This window comes from Marmota flaviventris, chromosome 2 (genome assembly GCF_047511675.1).
Source record: "Marmota flaviventris isolate mMarFla1 chromosome 2, mMarFla1.hap1, whole genome shotgun sequence".
NCBI lineage: Eukaryota > Metazoa > Chordata > Mammalia > Rodentia > Sciuridae > Marmota > Marmota flaviventris.
The window spans coordinates 109,051,005-109,071,593 of NC_092499.1; the positions used below are offsets into that span (position 1 = coordinate 109,051,005).

The 20,589-nt window shown below is 39.7% G+C and overlaps 1 protein-coding gene across 4 annotated transcripts in view; it reads left to right on the top strand.

The window, feature by feature from the left end:
* Tln2 (talin 2) overlaps positions 1–20,589 on the top strand; it is a 405,661-nt gene that overhangs the window by 227,240 nt on the left and 157,832 nt on the right. For all 4 annotated transcript variants that reach the window (XM_071608339.1, XM_071608342.1, XM_071608340.1 and 1 more), the window contains 5 exons: positions 577–674; positions 2,263–2,392; positions 3,174–3,326; positions 5,232–5,374; positions 6,930–7,057. In XM_071608339.1, the coding sequence (XP_071464440.1) occupies positions 577–674; positions 2,263–2,392; positions 3,174–3,326; positions 5,232–5,374; positions 6,930–7,057 (652 nt within the window). The remainder of the gene's footprint in view (positions 1–576; positions 675–2,262; positions 2,393–3,173; positions 3,327–5,231; positions 5,375–6,929; positions 7,058–20,589) is intronic.

Genomic DNA, 20,589 nt, shown 5'->3' on the forward strand with positions numbered 1-20,589 from the left:
TTCCGGAGAATAAGCTGCCCCTGCTCCCTTTGGACTTCCTAGGGAGGAATAAGGAGTTTCTACAGAGAACACAGAGTTTAACTTTCCAACTCTTCCCCTAGTCTAATGGTAGCGGGGACAAGGAATTCCTGCCAAACCTTTCTAGCATGCTCTGTTGGTATCTTTCAGGGCATGAAGGCCCATCTGCCCCCATTTGCCTCAGGCTTGGAGGGCCACTTCCTCAGTTTCTCTTCTCTTTCTCCATGGGTTCTTGACCTTATTTTTTACATCAAGATTAGAGAACACAGTCAAGTGTATTTAAAAGGAAACTGGAAGTGCTTTGTTCTTAGGTTTCCCTAAATTTCAGACAATTCTAGCCCACTGATCCTAGGAAACATGAACCTTATTTTGGAGTATTGCTTCTGTCACTCAACTCTTCTTCCTCCTGATCTGCTTAGGTATCATGTCTATATTGTCAAAAGGGAACAGGTCTCTCTAGTGAAAGAGAACACCCACATCCTTGCCGAGTCCACCAGCTCTGGGCCTAGGAACCAGTGAAGACTTGGTCACCACTTTTTCTTTTTGTTTATGTTCCAGCTTCTGACTATGGGCTGTTTCTTTCGGATGAAGACCCCAGGAAAGGGATTTGGCTGGAAGCAGGCAGAACACTGGATTACTACATGTTGCGAAATGGGGTACGCAGCTGGTACTGACTTGATTCCCTGTCACTTTGTATCTGGGCCTTTGGTGAAAGCCAACATCATTACACTTTTTTGATTCATGGGTGTCTTGCTAATAGTTTCCATGAAGTGTACTTTTGAGATTGTCCAGGTGGTAAGAAAATATGAGTAATCCAGATTCTTGAAATTACACAGAGAGATTGAAACAGGTTGGGTTGATGTTAAGCAGTCCTGGATGGGCTGGGAGCAGAGGCCTAGATGGGAGGGAGAACAAAGTGTAATCCTGATAGTGTAAGACGGAATAGTAATTACCATTTTGTTTTTGAAAAAAACAAACTTTAGCCAGGTGTGGTGGCGCATGCCTGTAATCCCAGTAGCTCCAGAGACTGAGGCAGGAGGATCGTGAGTTCAAAGCCAATCTCTTTCCCTAGTTTAAAGGTAGTGGGGACAAGGCCCTCCTTTCTTTCCCACTTCTAATTAAGCAACTCATTGAGACTCTGTCTCTAAATAAAATACAAAACAGGACTGGGGATGTGGTTGAGTGCCCCTGAGTTCTATCCCCGGTACCCAAAAAAAGAAACTTCAAATTGGAGATGAACATTTAATAACCATTGGTAATAGTAACAACAAAGGAGTTGTTCAGTGGAAGGGGGTGAGGGTGTGAGTAAAGACATGTTGAATATTCTGTTCTACTTAGCCAATAAGATACTGGGGGTTTTGGTACTTTGTGTGAATTGGACCTATCAGATTGGCCAGCATGCCATAAAGCGGAGTGAAATATTTGATTAATTAATTTTAATTAATTTCCCCTGCATAGGTTTATTGTTAAGTAGTAAGAAAGAGATCTCTTAAAAACAAACAAACAAACAAATGAAACAAAAACTCCAAAACTTACTAGCCCTGCTTGGTTTTACCATTATTATATGTCACTTCACTCTTGTGAAAACCACTCCTACTGTCATATGCCCTGTGAAGAATTATGGGGATATTGCTTATGTCCTTTATTATGTAAAATTCAAATATAGTAAATAGTTTTCAAGTAAAATTTTATAAATAATTTTTATATGTATGGGTAGTAAAATTTTTTCATGGCAGATACTCACTATCACCTTTTTTTAAAATAGTTTTTTAGTTGTTGATGAAATTTATTTTATTTATTTATATGTGGGGCTGAGAATTGAACCCAGTGCCTCACACATGCTAGGCAAGCGCTCTACCACTGAGCCACAACCCCAGCCCCTCACTACCAGCTTTTGAAAAGGGCTGCATGTATTTCCCTCTGCTAATTCTCATTAATTCAACTCTTACCTTTCACAGAACACAGGTCACATTTATTCTAAAGAGGGTAGTTTTCAGTCATTGAGCTACAGGTACTCCTTCTTGAGGTACAGTTTCACTACCAGGTTTTTAAGAAATCTTTCTCAGAACAACTATTTGCACTGGAGATTCTGTCATAGCAGAGCATTAGTAACCCCAGGACAACAAAGGATTATTTTGAAAGAATAAGGAAATAGCATCTACTGGGCACTCATTTTTTTTTTAAAGAAAAATGTTCAAAGTTGTAACCTGTTTTCTGACTCTTGTGAAATGATTTGTGGTCTAGGATATTTTGGAGTATAAAAAGAAACAGAGGCCTCAGAAAATCCGGATGCTGGATGGGTCTGTGAAAACAGTGATGGTGGATGACTCCAAGACGGTGGGGGAGCTCCTGGTCACCATTTGCAGCAGGATAGGTGAGCACACCCACAACTCATATCTGTTTCTGCTTTGTTTTTAATAATTCACCTCCTTTCTTTTCCACTTCTAATTTGATGTCTAGGGAATTTTAAAAATGCCTTAACACATGAAATTAGGCCCAATCCCAAGAGAGTGTGTACATTCTTCTGATTTGCCACTCCACTAACTGGTACTACAAACGTGAACTTCTCACTAAGTCACATTTGAAGGCTTTTATTTCCCTCTCAGAAAACAAAAAGAGATTTCTCCATGGAAAGTAGTTTTTTAAGGATGTATTCACCCTGACCTGATGCTGGCACTGTATGCAAACATCATTGGTGTCCAGGGTCTTCTTGAATACTCATGCCAATGGCCTGTGTAATCAACTCTCAGATAGATTTTCTTCTTGTACCCTCTATTAGTCTCCCCAGAGAACAACTCTGCCTGCCTTCCACATGAAGCCCTTCGAATATTTGAAAAGTCACCTTGTAGATTTTAGTTTCCTCTTCATGGAAAGCATACTCAATTCCTTCACACACTTATTTGTCATCATCCTCTGCATGGCCTCTACTTTGTTCTCGTTTCTCAAATATCAGTCTAGAGAACTGCACCTGGCATTTCCAATGTGACTTCACCAGCTGAAGATCCTTCATTGATATGTGGCTTCCGGTCCACATGTGAGGAAAGTCTCTTTCTGTCCTCCGCCAACAGAGACTATCTACAGTATCTCAGGCCCTATATGGAAGGAATTGACAGAAGTTTAATCATTGAGAATTATAACCTAATTTCTATTGTTAGGAATAACGAATTATGAAGAATACTCTTTAATCCAAGAAACCATTGAAGAAAAGAAAGAGGAAGGGACGGGTACACTTAAAAAAGATAGGACGCTGTTACGAGATGAGAGGAAGATGGAGAAGTTGAAGGCCAAGCTTCACACAGACGATGACTGTAAGTGTTTGGGGAGCAAGCAACACCCAGGCTCTGCTACGCCTCATTCTCTCCCACCATCCCATGACCCAAGGCAGGATTTGGGGGATTTATAATATGTAAATATTTTGGCTTGTGTCACTAAAGATGAAGACTTCTAAAGAAACAAACAAAAAAAAACTGTAATACCATTTCACATCTAAAAAAATTTCATTATATCAAATATATAAATTGTGTTTGTATTTTTTCCATTACGTTCTCAATCTTTATTAATAGTTTTAACTGTGATCCAAATAAGGTTGGCTGATGTACCACTTAACTGTTTTAATGAAGTAAGTTCCCTCTCAATCTCTTAATTATTTTCTTGCAATTTGTGTGTGTGTGTGTGTATGTGTGTGTGTGAAGAAACCTGGTTAGTTGTATAGCATTTCCTACACTGTGGATTTTGGTGACTGCACACCTCTGGTGTCATGCAACATGTCCCTGTGTCCCTTTTACTCTCTTAAATCTGGAAGCTTGTTTATGTACATGTATGTATTAATGAAGTTGTTTCTGATTGTCTTTTGGTGAGGGGGAGACATTTTACCAACATGTTACCAGCCCTCTGTGAGTATTGTTTAGATCCATTATTTCCTAAATGTTTAAAAATCAGTGATAAAATTTTATCTTAGGAAAATCATTTTCACAGCCACTTCGTTAATCCATGGAAAGCTGGCATATAATCGCACATGCCCCAGCAAACCTGCTGTGTGTGTCCTGCTGCACACCCTCCACCAAGAGCATCCTAATTCATCACACAGGTCACTTGGGCCTTCAGACCTCCTTGTTCTTGCTCTTGCCACAGTGCTGGGATGACATAATCACTGTCATTATGTTTATTGATCTTTGGTGAGGCCTTCATTTCCTCTGACACTTTCTCTATTCCCTTTTCTTTCTGCCTCATTAGATTTTCAGTTACATGCTTCTTTTTTTTTTTAAAGAAAGAGTGGGAGAGAGAGAGAGAGAGAGAGAGAGAATTTTTTTTAATATTTATTTTTTAGTTCTCGGCGGACACAACATCTTTGTTTGTATGTGGTGCTGAGGATCGAACCCGGGCCGCACGCATGCCAGGCAAGCGCGCTACCGCTTGAGCCACATCCCCAGCCCCCAGTTACATGCTTCTTTCCAAGAGATTTTAGTAGACAAATCCCAAGGATTTTTTAATGTGTGCACAATACTCTCCCAGGTGCTGGGGAAGTGAGGTCTATCAGACACATTCCGAATGCTGAAGTTGCTTGGAATTTAGTGAGGCAGGTTGTAAATCCCCACCCTCACCACGTATGTTAAGCTCAGAGAGGAATGAAGGAGAGTGCTGTGGACGTGCTTAGGGAAGTGTTTGATTTCTTGCACCTAGATGGGAGACAAGTTTCTCTGACAGAAATTCAAGCTGGTCTTGGTCGGGGGTGGTAGGGGGTAGTGTCTGCCATCTCCACCCTTTAGCAGTCTGGTTTCCCTCCATGACTCATTTTCTTCCTTTTCCACTTGGAGTCAGAGGTAAACTTGTTATATTCAGTGTCTTTGAAATCCTTCACTAGATGAGACTGTAGCATCTACTCTTGATTTAAAGGAAAATTCTGACTTGAGTTCTTAGCACAGAACACTGTTTCCTTATTCTCACCCAGGGGAGAAACATATTATAAATTAATTGTAGTGCTTAACCTAACTTTAGGAATGGCTGGGGATTTTCTCCCTCATTTGCCTTTTGATCAGTCATATGGTAGATGTGAAATTATTTAGTGAAGTTAAAAAGCACAATTTTAATGTAAGAAGTATCTATGACTATCTGCATTATAGAAATCCATGTCTTCGTTGCACTGCTGTTATGGTAAATTCCTTTCACTTAAGAGGAAATATAAACACAGTTCTTTCCTATGTCTTGTGTTGTAGTAAATTGGCTGGATCACAGCCGAACATTCAGAGAACAAGGAGTGGATGAAAATGAGACGTTGCTGCTCAGGCGGAAGTTCTTCTACTCTGATCAGAATGTAGACTCGAGAGACCCCGTGCAGCTGAACCTGCTTTATGTCCAGGTACAGCATTTCCTGCTCAGATACTGAGACTGTGAACTTTTAGGAATCTCCCGGCTGGGTCTCTGGGGAGCAGGAGTCTGGCTCTGACTCCCACAGCCTTACAGTATCTGCTTTCCAAGGGTGTTGCTCTGGGTTCCTCACATGTTTGGTGGTGGTGCAGGTTGGTATTGGGTGTGAGCTGTTGAAAGGAAATGACGGCCCCACCAAAGATCAAAGAATGCCTTTCTGGGTTCTTTTCAGCTTACCAGATTGGGATGTAGTGGGCATTGTCCTCTGCCTGGCTTTGAGAGGCAGTTGTGTTCCTTTAACTGGCTCACCATTCCAAATATACTACAGCTCTATTAGCACCTTAGAACACCAGAGTATCAGTCAAAAAATCAGTACTTCTCAGTAACTGATAGCTAGCCCTTCAGATAACCTTTCATGTCTTTATCATGAACTAATTGTTTTAACTCAGAAAAGTCTTTTAACACATTTGAGTTGCAGTTTCCCCAGCATGTAAGATGAGGACTTTGCACTAGATTGTCTCCAAGGTTTCTTTCAGCTCAAGGAAAACATCTTTTGTATTTCTGCCACTTTCTTCTCACCCAGACTTCCTCTCCTATTTATTTACTTATCTGCCCATGGAAATAATGCAAGGGTTGTATCCTGCAGCCATACCCTCTGCCTGTATTGGGAAGTAAACACCTCCTTTTTTTTAAAGTGTGAGATATTGGTAAGTCCCCTTATGTTTTCCATATGTTCTGTGACCATCCTTGTGATGGCAGAGCTCAGTAGTTGCAACACAGACCATAAGGCCCTGAAGGTCTTAAATGTTTACCATTTGGACATTTAGAGAAAATGTTTACTGACCTCTGCATTAGTGGATGAAAGGAATGGCAGGGAAAGAAGACTGAGAGATAAAAAAGACTGGGAGCAAGGGAGATAGAAAGACGGAGAGAAGATGCTTGTAGGTTCAAGGTCCACAGTGATAGCCAAAAGATCTAAGGATGGTCTGGGGTCATGTAACTGAGAAAGGAAAGACAGAAGAAACGAAGAGCAACATAGCAATGGATGGAGAACTTGTCCTTCCCCAAATGTCCAGGGAAGTATGTATGTGTTCGCACACATGAGTCCATCTATCTCCTTCTCTCCTTATGTTGTATTGCTATTTACCTTAGGATAAGGGTTGAATTGGTTTTGCTTCCTTATGGTTTTGCTACCTTTATGATGTAAGTTCATTTAAAAAGTAAATTGTGTTTCTGATTCAGCCTATGTGAATCTGATCTTTTTACCAGGGTTTTCCTTTGCCTTTGTTTGTCGTGATCACTTCTACCTTTTAGATCATCAACAAGCTTTCCTTTTGATCTGCCAAGCCCTGGCTGTCTAGATATTGGCCACTCTGGGAAAAGACTAGTTGCTCCTTCTGTCTTCATTCTGCTATGCTCCTGTCTGCCATCCACTGGGTCCTGGGTGTGTCCAGCACCTTTCCTTGCTCCACAGAGCAAGAATGTGTCCATGGGGAGAATTGTCTTCACCCAGGCCTCTGAGGCTTTTCCTGCCCTTTCTGTTTCAGGCACGGGATGATATCCTGAACGGCTCCCACCCTGTGTCCTTCGAAAAAGCCTGTGAATTTGGTGGATTCCAAGCTCAGATACAGTTTGGACCTCATGTAGAACATAAACATAAACCTGGATTCTTAGAGTAAGTGACCCGTTGTTTTTCTCTTTTCACCTTTTTCCTTTACCTTTTTATTTTTCAGTGAAATACCTAAAATGCACACTCTGATTCGAGTTGATTGTAAGAATGTGTTAGCTTTCCCTTAGTCGGTTTTATGATCAAGTTTGTGGACCTTAGGGAAAGCAAGAAGCCCAGAAGTACAGTGTTGGGCAAGTGTAAAGGTGGTGTGTTCTGAGATCCAGCAACAGTGCTTTCCTGTTTGCTGGCGATTCAGTGGCACCCCACACACACCATTGACTGTTGCTCACTGGGTATCTCCACAGTTGAGGAGCTTACTCTCTCCTACAATAACCTATGCACGATGCTTATTCATGCTGCACCACATTCTGTCATCTTGAGTTGCTTGTGACTATGTTAGAACAACAGAGTGTAATAAAAGAGATACATGTGCTTTGTTACAATCTTACAAATTCTTTGTTGCTTTGAAAATGTGATGTGCACGTGAACTACTTGCTCCACTCCTTTCTCCATCTGGTCTTTGGTTCTCATTTATAAAATAATGGGCACAGGGCTGGGGATGTGGCTCAAGCGGTAGCGCGCTCGCCTGGCATGCGTGCGGCCCGGGTTCGATCCTCAGCACCACATACAAACAAAGATGTTGTGTCTGCCGAAAAACTAAAAAAAATAAAATAAAATAAAAATAATGGGCACATTTTCATCTGACTTTGGACTTAAATTTCAAGAGAAAACTGATCTTAAAGATTCATCATGGCCCCACAGGGCACAGGCATTAAGGTTGGAATTCCTAGTTCTGCCAGCAGGACAATCCTAGCTACTAACAGGCAGCTATGTGTCTGAGATTGTACTCCCCTCTGTTTTGAGAACTTTTCCAAGCATTTTATGAAAGTCTTCCTCAGATAATACTCTTTTCCTTACCCATATCCCCCTTTTTCCTTTCTGCTTCCTCTTAATGCAAATGTAACACATGGGTGATCAAAAACAACAACAACAACAAAAAAAAAATCACCAAGAGTCTCATGGAGGTCAGTGTTATACGATCACCTCAAGTGCAGCCTGTAGAGGGCTTGGAAGTGTGATCCTGATGTGAATGCTGACAGGCGGTGGAGGACAAGAACATTTCTAGAGGATGTGGCCAGTTTAAAATGTGCTGAGCAGGTCATCCATGTGGTCAGTTCAAGTAGATTGAAGGCAGAGGGTAATGCAAAAGCTTATTTGTCCTTTGACCCCACTTTCACTTTGGTAGAAAATAATTGTGACCAGCCTATTCCCTTGAGTGAGAAGAAAGCCTGTTTTTTCACCTGGTGGCAGACAATGCTTAGTCAACATGCTCTTTAGTCTAAACTGAATTGGTAGAAGAGAAATGTCAAACCCTCTACCCTTTAGTTAATGAACTTCAGGAGCCTTTCCAAAATGATGCTTCATCCTTCAATATACTTATAGTGACCTTGAGTCTGGGAGTGGCTTTGAGCAATTCCTGTCCCATACTCTGTTCTGTGTTCCCCAAGAGTCATCAAGCCAAGTATTCCTCAGGGCCCATTTTTCACAACTGGTCTGGCTGTCTGCAAGAGCCTCAGGAAACCTTCCCCTCTGTCCTGCGACACCACAGACACCATACTGAAAGCTGTGTGCAGATGTTCCATTACTGGTTTTCACATTTCTACAGGACCTCACAGCTGGTTCCTCAGATACATCCATTGTCAATAAGTCTGAGGATTACAGCCCGAACTAGTTAGGCCTTGGAGGAAATGACATTTTACTTCTGTTTCTAGAGAGACTGAAGAAGAATGGGAGAAAACCAAGGGAAGGCTGATAAGCCAGAAAACTGTACATCAAAGCTTTCCTTAGTTCCAGGACTTCATTCCTGTAAACACGTGGCCCTGGTAGAACTGAGATCTAACCACAGCCATTTGTTAGGTGCTTGGGTGATGCCCAATAGTCATTTCACATGTGCACTGGAGCAACTCTTTCTTAGCACTCACTCCCTTATGAATGAAGAAAGCAGTGTTTCACATGGTAGATGTGAAAAATGTGATCAAAAACTCCTTCAGTCTTTTTCCTGGTGTCTTTGTTGTACCAACCAAGACATGTGATTGTCGCTGTGCTGCAAACCACGTGTACAGAAACTACTGACCAATCTCCTAATCTCAGGGTGTCGGGATTGGTCTGAACAGTGTCTGCTGCAGTTTGTAGTCCTATTTATGCTGCATACTTGCACTCCAGTAAAAGTAGGCTTCTCTTCATAATCTGAGAGCGCAGTTATGTCCGATTTTTCCCCCTAAGATTATGAAATGAAGCTCCTGCCTCTAATGGTATGTGTACCCTTACTCTGATTCTAAATTAAAATAAGCTTGTCATGTCTGGTAACAATTATTTTTCCCCACAAATTTGATTTACTTTTTAATTAGACCAAATCTGGTCTATGTAATGAAGCATGTCCATTTAATGTAGGTATTTAATTGTGCATGTTCTTGCTCATCCTGTGCGGGTAGAACTTCCTGAGGAGGTCAGTCCCCTCTCCATCAGAACAAACCTGTGAGGTCACAATTTCCTGATTTGTGTTGGCTCCTGTTTTCACCTGGGCTGTCCCCTGGCCAAGCTGTTACACAGTCTTCATGCCTGTCTCCACCTAGCCTTCATGTGTGCTATCTAGCAGGACAATTCACAGTTTAAAAATATAATAAGAAGTTTGGACTTGTGACAGGACCAAATTAGAGATACAGCCACCAGAAATTTTAGTCACATAGTTTGTGAATGAGGCATATAGGGGTATGTTTACCAAGTATATTTCTTTTTAAGTTTTTAAAAAATTATTGTGCTGGGGATGTGGCTCAAGCGGTAACAGGCTTGCCTGGCATGCGCGGGGCGCTGGGTTTGATCCTCAGCACCACATAAAAATGAAATAAAGATGTTGTGTCCACCGAAAACTAAAAAATAAATATTAAAAAAAAATTCTCTCTCTTTTTCTCTCTCTCTCTTTAAAAAAATTACTTAGCCTTTTTGTTCATTGTCAGCATAATATGGATATTTTTATGAAAATCTGTTTCAGTTTTCTCCACTCTTCAATATTTTTTAAATTTTTTATTTGTTTTAATTAGTTATATATGACTGTAGAATGCACTTGTATTCTTTGATATATCATACATAGATGGGATATAATTTCTCATTTTTCTTCAATTTTTTTTTGGCTCGGTACCACTTTAGTGAAGATACTCATTTAGAAAAATGAAAATCAGTCAAAAAGACTTAGAGTTTACAGGGATTTTAGGATTATTTAATGTATTCTCTCCCTATGGATGGGGGAAATAGAAGAGATACAGAGAGAAAGAGAGATGGAGAGAGAGGGAGACAGGGGGAGAGAGAGAAAGCACAAAACTGTCAAGAGCTGGAAGCCAGAAAAAAGCCAGGTCTCCCAAATTGAGTCTGATATGCTTTATCTACATGACAGTTTTGCTTAGGTCACCTGCAAAGAGGCCCAGAAAGGGACACTTGATTGGAGCATACAGTAAATACAACACACAATCTAATAATCATATATTAATTTAATGCTTTTCTCTGTTCAGAAAATGCTGGCAGACAACATGGCATGTGTTTTTAACCCACTGAGGCCTTGTGTGTGTGTGTGTGTGTGTGTGTGTGTGTGTGTGTGTGAGCGCGCGCGCGCGTGCACGCGTGCACATCATGCCAGGTATAGGGAAGGTACAGGCAGGTACCGTGAGCTGGTAATTTGCTGTATTGAAGTTCACAGTTTATGTGGCAAATATACATGGTTATTGGGAGAGCCAGGACTTGGCCCTGATTTCAGTGAAGTCTGACCTTTTTGCTGTGTTTTAAATGCAGGATGTTCTCTTGAGGATGCTGGAAGTTGCAGTGCAGGCTAGGGGACTACTGGGAAGTGTTTCTAGAGAGGTGGGGAGAGTTGATGCAAGAAGCATTGTTGATCAAAGAAATTGATAAAAAAAAAAAAAGAAGAAGAAGATAGATATAAAGAATTAAGTCTTGAAACAGCAGCAAGAAAACATTATAATAATGGCTAATTTCAGGCCTCTTAAAGACATGGTGGAAAACGTTTATCAAAGTAAAAGTCTGTGTAGACCTTATTGTATTGGAGAAAGTGAGAGATGCTGATGAATTTTTTTTTTTTTACCTCCAATCGAGTGTATATGATAACAATTGAAGGTAACTCTATGTGATGGGTACAAAGTATTCTCTGCACAATTCTTTCAAGATTTTAGTGTGTTTAAAATTTTTCATAATCATAGGGAAAAAATTGAAGACTAAAAGAATGGAAATAGACTGTATGGAAACAATGAAAGAAACCAGCCTTGTTTAATTCTTAGTAAGGTTTTTAATTACTGGTCAAACGACAAAAAGAAATAGTCTGTATTTCTAGAGTCAACTGTAGTCATACACCAGTGGGGGTGGGGTGGGGTGGTTGGGCACAACAGATAACTTCACCCCTGGGATGGGTGCAGGGTGAATTATGGAAACAAAGCCAGAAAAGGTGTGGTAAATGGAATGCACAAGCTGGGCGTGGTGGCACATAGTCATAAGTTCAAAGCCAGCCTCAGCAACTTAGGGAGGCCCTGAGGAACTTAGTGAGACCCTGTCTCAAAATAAAACATAAAAAATACTGAGGATATGGCTCAGTGGTTATTCGCCTTGTGTACAATCCTAGGTACCAAAAAAAAAAAAAAAATGCACAAAAATAAATGTAAGTACTTTTAAATAAGTTGAGCAATCACACCAAAGTAAATTAAACTCAGAAGTTTATAGACAGAGGTTCTTTTACTGAGTAGAATTTTTTTAAGTCCAGTCTGTATTATAAAAGACACACTGAAAGAAAGCATGTGGAAAATGATGCACCAGGAAGTGCCTAGTTAAAGCTGGCAAAGCCATATTTAATGTCCCACAAAATAAACACTTTTAAGCAAACAAAGCCTAAGTAGAGATAGAGAAGATCATTATAAAGATAAAAGGACTAATTCACCAGGATAAGATGATAGTTGTGAACCTGTTGCCTTAAATAAATATAAATGAAAAATAAGCAGCATTACAAAAATTCAGATGCCCAGTTTCAGTGGAGTGATTTAACATACCCACTACAGTAAGTGATTAGTAGAACAAGATCAAAAGGAATTAAGAAAGAAAATTAAGAAGTAATTGAATAAAAACCACAAAGAAAACTAATAAATCAAAAAACTGGTTCTTTGAAAAAAGTAATAAACTTATGAAAACCTTGAGTAAGTTTGATCAAGAAGAAGGAAGCCAAAGTATTATTAGTAAAGACAGTGGAGCAGAACTACAGAGGAAAGTATTTTAAGAAGCATAAAAGAATGTGATGAGAACATGAAGCCCAGCCCACAAAAAAAGAAAATTTAGACAAAATGGATAATTAGGACATCTAAATAAATGTGTAATCTTGAAAGAAATTGCCTTACCAGTTTAAAATATACTACTCAAAAAACAAAAACTAAGCCCAGGTTATTTCAGAGAATAGACAAAAAAATAAAGCTCCTCACAGTTTTTTAAAATTAGCAGAACCACAATACTAAAACTTAGTACAGACCATACATAGCTTCTAACCAAATACAGATATCCTCCCCAAAAGGTAAAATATTAACAAACCAAATCCAACATATATGTTTGTGTGTAATTCAAAGTTATAACTAAAAAGAGTCTCCATCATGGAGGCAGTAGTCATGTTTTCAAGGAATAATCTGAGTGCTTTCTATACGGTAGACTTTGGGGATACAGCATGAAGAATGCATTCCTGCCCTCATAAGCCTTTTATTTAGTGCAGAGGTAGAGTTCAAGTAATAATTGAGTAAAATACATAATACGTGAAATGACAAAAAAAAACTAGAAAGAGAATAGAGAGTATGTGTGTTTTAGGGAGTGAGGGGGAAGTTGGTCAATTTAAGATGGATGGGCAAGGAACTCAGCACAAAGAAGCCAATACTTGAGCTTCTGTTTATGTAACACATGATGTTAGCATATTTGGAAAAAACTGCATGATTGTCTTTATTATTGGAAAGAAAGAATTTGATGAGATGATATAATCTTGATGGAAAGAAAAAGAGAAACTTTGTGGCACACCAGGAATACATGGAAACTTCTTCAGTCTACTAAAGAATATCTATAACAAGTATCATAATTTAATATTGGAAGCATTTCCATTATTGTCAGGAAGGATGACGCAACCAGTGCTTCCTGTCGACTCAATACCGAATATTCTAACAGGTACCATAAGGAAAGAAAAAGAGATAAAAGATACCAGGATTGGAATAACAAACTGTCCATAGTTGTAGGTGATATGATTATCTATGTAAGTAATCTAGTCAATCTACATAGAAGCTTTTTAGAATTAATGAGGTTAAGCAAGGTTTCTAGAAAAAAAATCAATATATTAGAGCAAATAGTATTGCCATACACAATCAACGGACAAAATGTAATTGAAAAAGGAAGATACCTTTTATAATTGTAACAAAAGCATAATTTACCTAGGAAGGAAGCTATCCAACAATCCCCAAGATCTAGCCAATAAAATGATAGTTTATTAAAGAGCATAAAATGTCTGAATAAATGGAATGGTTTGCTATGATAATGAATAGGAAGACTTGATTTTAGATAACATTTCTACCCAACTTTATCTACAGATTCTATTTAATTTCAAACAAAACCCACTTAGTTAGTAATGAGAAAATATATTCTTAATATGGATATCTTAATTAAGCTATTAAAATTTAAACTAAAGAAAGGCTCAAGAAAGGCAAAGGCTAATTGAATATACATGGAAGATCATTCAACTTTTTGTAAAATATTAAAACACTATATCGTCATAGGTTGATATAATTGTTCAAAAGATGGTTAAGCCTGCCTCTATTAAAATTAAATTTTATTAAGCAAAGACATCACTAAGTTAAAAGCAAAACCGCAAGCCAGAAAAAGAAATTTGCACATTTGCAATGTAAACTACCCAGAACAAATTAATATCCAGAAGATATTAAAGAAAACTAAGAAAAAGATCATTAGGATATCAATATGCACTCTAAAAAGGAGGAAACTTTATTAGCTTATAAGATGAATAGATATTCAAATAAGTAATCCAAGAAATACAAACGCACCAAGGATATAGCATTTTATGTCTATTGGATGGGTACAAATTTAGATGTATAAAAATGCCAATGTACTTTACAGAGGAAACAAGATGTTTGAGAATATGTATCTTTGTCTTTAGAAATATACACACAAAGAAAAACAGGGTATATTATTGTTTATACAGAGAAGGAGATGTAGGAACATAGTAACATATTTATGGGCACCAATAAAGTAGCAACCATTAGATAAAGAAGGGATGTAGGATTTTAGCTAAATCCATATCTCTGGTTGGGGATAGAGCTCAGTGGTAGAGTCCTTGCCTAGAATTTACAGAGCAGTGGGTTCAATCTTCAGCACCATAAAAAATAAATAAAATAAATCCATATATCTAATAGAGAGGTAACAATCATAAAGCAAATATTAACGTATATTTCTCCTTGACAGTAGGTGTATAAATTATGAGGCACATACTTTTCTATAATTTGAAATGTTTCAGAGTTCACATCTCAATATTAACATGAGAGAACAGCTTGCATTCATTGAGGTTGGATATATAACATGTGGCAAAGGCAAAATGCACATGTGTTGGAGACCAGGTGAAAAGGTTCCATCCCTCTGTATATTATGAGAAGAAAAAGCCCAATGGGGGGTGTAGGCAGGCAGGTAACAGGCTGAGGAAACCTTTGTCATGATGGATGACCCTATGTGGGTATTCCTGGGAAGGGTCTCTCTGAGAAAACAAAGCAACCAGGATGTGAGTCTGTGTTTTAAGAAATTTAGAGTGGACTTGGAAATTTTCTGCCACACATTCAAGATAATACTGCTGTCAATAGCAAAGCTCTTGGCACAGCAGGAGGTCTCAAGTCAGTTTTTCCCCTGGCATCAGTTCAGACACACATTTGCCATTCTGACCTGGTCCTCTGTATGCTTTGTCAGAATAATTTGGCTGTAGATTCTATTTTCAAACTAACAACGAAGCAAGCGTTTCAGCTTTTATTTTTCATCAGCTGTCTTAACCTCCCCTTCTTACCACCCCCCTCACACTGGGATCCTCACAGCCCAGAGCTCTCCTTTCAGATTGGGGATGTGATAGCCACTTGGTGGCACATTTGCTGTTTGCTCCTAACATAGCCTCCTAAGGTTGGTGCTTAACTCCCTAACTACTTCCAAACTCCAAAACTGTCAAACTGGGAGCCCTGAGCTGAGCTTCTGAGCTTACATTAAAGGGCACTTGGACTGGTTCAGGATCACAGAGTCACCAGGTGGCTGAGATAGTTCTTCAGACTCAAACCCTGTGCTCCTAGCATGCTGCTGTGGTTTGAATGTGTCCCCTCCAGAATCCAGGTGTTTGCCCATGTGACAGTATTAACAGGCAGGGCCTTTGGGAGGCCATTAAGCCATGAGGCCATTTCCCTTCTGGGTGGGATTGGGGCCCTTATGACAGAGGCTTCCTGTGGCAGTCTCCTAGCTTGCTGTTCAGCTATAGGAGGGAGGACAGCATCCCTGGGCTCTGAAGGTCACAGCTCTCACCAAACAGCAAACCTGCCAGTGCCCCAGTCTCAGGCATCCTGGCCTCCAGAACTCTAAGTTACTTTTCTTTATGAATTGCTCTGACTACTGTATTCTGCTGTTGTCAGCATACGGGGCTAACACATGCCACCTTACTCCCCACTCTTTCTCACACCCTGGGCATTTCCCTACTTGGTCCGTGCTTTCTTCTACTCCTATCATCACCTCAGGTCACCAGGACTTAACCAGCCCTCTCGGTAATACAGACATTTTAATCTCGAGTCTGGATTCAAATCCCCATGTGTCTGATGAGTAATTTGAGCATTCTGCCCACTGTGCCAGTGGTTCTTCAACTTCTGTCAGAATTGTTTAGAGGGCTGTGAATATGGACTGCTGGGTTCATCCCTGGAGCCTCTTACTAAGCAGGTCTAGGGTGAAGCCTGAAAACTGGCATTTCTTGCAGGTACCTAGATGGTTTTGGTGCTGTTGGTCCTGGGGTCAACAGTTTGAGAACTGTAACTGATAGTAAATTTGAGTTGTTATTGTTAATCACTGGGTGATTTGATGTAAAGGTTGGAGTAAGGAAATCTGTGTTCCAGTGTCCTCTGGGTGACACCAGCTCCGCTGTATCACTACCTCCCTCCATTCTTGCACCCTCTGCTGGTGAAGCCCTCCACTGCTTCTCATGTGTTCATACTGATGCCCTTGCTCCTCATGAATGAGGCACTTGCCTTGTTTTCAGTTCATAAAAGAAATAAGAATCCTAGGTAGGAATCATTCCTGCTTTTCAGGGGATAAAAAAAGCTTAGAGAGGTGGTAACTTTTCCTGGGTCATGCAATTGCTTGGTGGAAACCCTGGGACAGATAAGAGGCAGTTAACATTTCTCCAAATGATATCAGCCTCCCCATGTTCTTGTAACTTATTGCCCTCTTTTTGACTCCTCTGTTGTGATTCCTTGTACAGGCAGCTTAAAAATGAGGTTTTATTATTATATACAGTGGAATGTTATTCAGCCTTAGAGAAGATTCTGCCATTTGTGACAACATGGATGAACCTAAAGGACATACTAAGTAAAAAAGCCAAAAATTGAAATGCTGCATGATCTCACCAATATGAGGACTTAAACAACCACTACCACCTTGGCATACATAGAAACAGTGAAAAAATGGCTACCAGAATAATTGTGGGAACAAGGGGACATGGAGGTCAAAGGGTACAGTTTCAGTTGTGTAGGATAAATAAGTCTAGAAATCTAATATATAAGATGAAGACTCTAGTTAATATTGTGTACTGGAAAGTTACTAAGAGATTTTAGGTACTTTTACCACAAAAAAGTAACTCTGTGAGATATGTTAATTTGCTTGGCTGCAATAATCATTTCAGTTTGTATGTGTATCTCAAAGCAGCATGTATGTACCTTCAAATATATATATATATAAAATAAAAATACCATTACATCTTATCTTTAAAAAGGAAGAAAATGAGGTTTTAGTGAACACCTGGGTTTGAATCCAGATCCTGTTCCCTCAAATATGATAATTATTAAATTCCTCTTCTGATTCTATTGGCTTCTGGGTGTTTCTAAAATATTATCTATCACTAAAGGCCCCTATTATAATCTGATTGAGTATTCCATGGATCTTCTTGTCTGAAGAGTCTGAGGTACTGCTCACATGGGTTGGCATTTGACTAAAGGGTACTGGAGGTGCCAGGTGTGCAGTAGTCAAGATTATGTCTCTGAGCCTGCACACAAGTTTGATCTGCTGGCTGTGGTGTCAGGGACTCACTCAGCATCTCTGAACCTCAGAGTACCTGTATAAAATGGGATCTTTTCATCCTAGGGCTTTTGTCAGAATTTAATTACGTGTGTAAATCACCTGAAATGGTGTTTGACCATCAATAAATGGCAGCTGCTGATAGTAGAAATCCTCTGTCCTCTGTTGGTTAGATAGTTCAAAAAGTTGTTTAAAGTATAGAGTCATAACAAGTAATATCTCCCTCTCAAAAACCTTAACTTTCATCTTATTTATCCATTTCCCAGTCTTTCACATAGGACCCAGATTTTTTTTCTTGTGTGCATCCCCAGTTCAGCTTCTGCCTGTCTTTCTTGTAAAAGCCACACACAGTGCCTCTGTGAGGGAACTTAAAGACCATCATGAAGCAATCTGCAGACAGAATATTTTTAGATTTTTTTTCCTTTTAAGGATTTTATAATTGTCTTTCCTGTCTCTAATAACTCTTTGTGAATATATACTTTTAGGAAGCATTGAGTAGCTCAGTTTTTATCCTGTGGCAGCAGTAAGTGGGATATGTCTAGGTATTATGTAATCATGCATTATACAGCCAACTGCCATAAAATGGAGCACAGTGCAGCTGATTTAGCCAAAGCAAAATTTAGGGGTCATAGGAGAGGAGTTAATTTATTGCAAATTTTCAACTTCCTGTAGGTCTCAATAAGAAGAGCACTGGTCTACTCACTGGGGAAATGGGAGGTCTGTTAGTACCACTGCATTCAGCAAGGGTGATACTTAAATGACTGGCTGTGGGGTTTGTAGGGGGAGTGAGGTCTAAATGCAGGTCTGTTAGATGGCTCCCTTTTTATGGTAGGAATATTTAAGGGGGCAGTGGGAGCAACTTTATTTGGCCATAGCCTACTTAATTAGAAAATTTTCAGTCAGGTTTGACAATCTGACCCATTTTCTCAGAGAAGGCTAACACGTTTCCCTTGTAACCACATCTCAAATATTGAGGAAACTTGCAGACTGTCTTGGTAATCAAAACAACTGAGCTGGAACTGCTGCCCTGCTGGCTGGCAGGTAGTGGTGACAGGCTGCCTGCACCCTCCTGTATTGTGCAGACACTGTGTTGATATGCTGAGGGAGAAATACATATACTTCCTATTTTAAAATTATTTTTCTTCGCTTTTATTGGTGCATTACAGTTATATGTAATAGTTGGGTTTCTTCTGACATAATCATACATGCATGGAGTTTAATTTACTCCATTTCCTGATGCTCCACCACCACCACTTCCCTCCTCCCTTTCCCTGTTCTCGTTTCCTCTACTCAACTGGACTTCCTTTCACTTATTTATTTATTTATGATGCGTTATAGATACACATAAGGGTGGAAGTCACTGTAGTATATTTATACATATACTACAGCATAATTTTGTCACATTTATTCTACCTTATCCCCATTTTGTCCTTCTTCTCTCCCTCTAAATCTCTTTCTTCTACTCCACTGATCTTCCCTATATCTGTATGATATCTGACCCCACCTTTTTCTCCTCATCTAGCTTTTGCATATGAAAAAAGACATCCAACCCTTGATTTTCTGAGTCTGACTTATTTCACTTAGCATAATGTTTTCTAGTTCTATCCATTAACCAGCAAAAGCCAAAATTTCATTTCTCTTTGTGGCTGAGTAAAACTCCATTGTGTAAATATACGACATTTTCTTAATCCATTCCTCTATTGACAGGCAACTGGGCTGGTTCCGTATCTTGGCTATAGTGAGTTGTATTACTATAAATGTTGATGAGGCTGTATTGCTATCGCATGCTGATTTTAGTTCTTTGGGATAAATACCAAGGACTGATATAACTGGGTCATATGGTGGTTACATTCCTAGTTTGTTGAGGAATCTCCATACTGCTTTCCAGGATGGTTATACTAATTTATGGTCCCATCAACAATATATGAGTGTACCTTTTCCCCCACATCCTCTTCAGAATTTATTATTATTTATATTCTTGATTGCCATTCTGACTAGAGTGAGATGAAATCTCAATGTAGTTTTGATTTGAGTTTACCTGATTTCCAGGGATATTGAACATTTTTCCATATATTGTTAGCCACTTGTATTTCTTCTTTTGAGAATAAAACCCAAGAATCAGTAAGTGGTACATCAAATTAAAGAGCTTCTGCTCAATAAAGGAAATGCTAAGGAACAGGAAGAAGAAGCCTACAGAATGGGAGAAAATCTTTGCCAGCTCCTCCTGATGGGGATTAATATCCAGAATATATAAAGAACTCAAAAAGCTTAATACCAAGCAAACAAATAGCCCAATCACAAAATGGACGAAAGAACTAAACAGACATATCTCATTTTTTTTTAAACTCATCCAAAGTCAACTCCACAGATACAAGGGGTCTCCAGTGCCCCTTTGAGGTTGTTCTTGGTACCTGCTACAAAATAGGTAGGGAGCCAACTCAGGTGGGCCAGCTGTGCAGTTTGAATGGTGGGGGGGATTGTTGCAGCACAGAATTTCTTGCCATAGATGTCCAGGCTTGTCTCCCCTAGCCAGGCCACTGGACACCACCACACAGCATTCTGATAACATTGTTCTGAGGGTGCTTGACATGGAGGCCTTTTTGTCACCCTCAGGCAGGGCTCTCTGTGGATGGCATGTGAGCTACTGACCAGAGGCTTACCACAGTAGTCGGCTCATGATGACCCCAATTATCCTGAGGAGCATGCTCCCTGGGGGAGCCTGATGGCAGCTGTGTTCACGTGGGCTCCCTCTGGGAGCTCAGAGGCTGTTGCTGCAGTCCTGTGGCCTAAGTCAAGTCTGTACCTCTCTGTGACTCCTCTTTTTGGTGCTTCCTGTTCTCTCTCACTTTTATCCACAAAGTTGCTTAATGATAGTCCTAACAGTTAATGTTGCTGATGAGCTGTATCTTAGATCCCTCCTGCTGAATGGCTTGGGGTCTTTGGATGAGGCCAGAGTACTCACTCTACTGGTGCTCAGACAACATCCATGAATCCATAGGAAATCTCACTTTTGCTGACAGAAGTCCTTTGCAGATTGACCAGACAACAATCCTTAGTCAAGTATTCATGGAATCTGACCATTCCTATTTATTTGTTTGTTTATTGCTTGAGTATTTTAAAGCAAACCCAGTCATTCTATTATTTATTCTGTA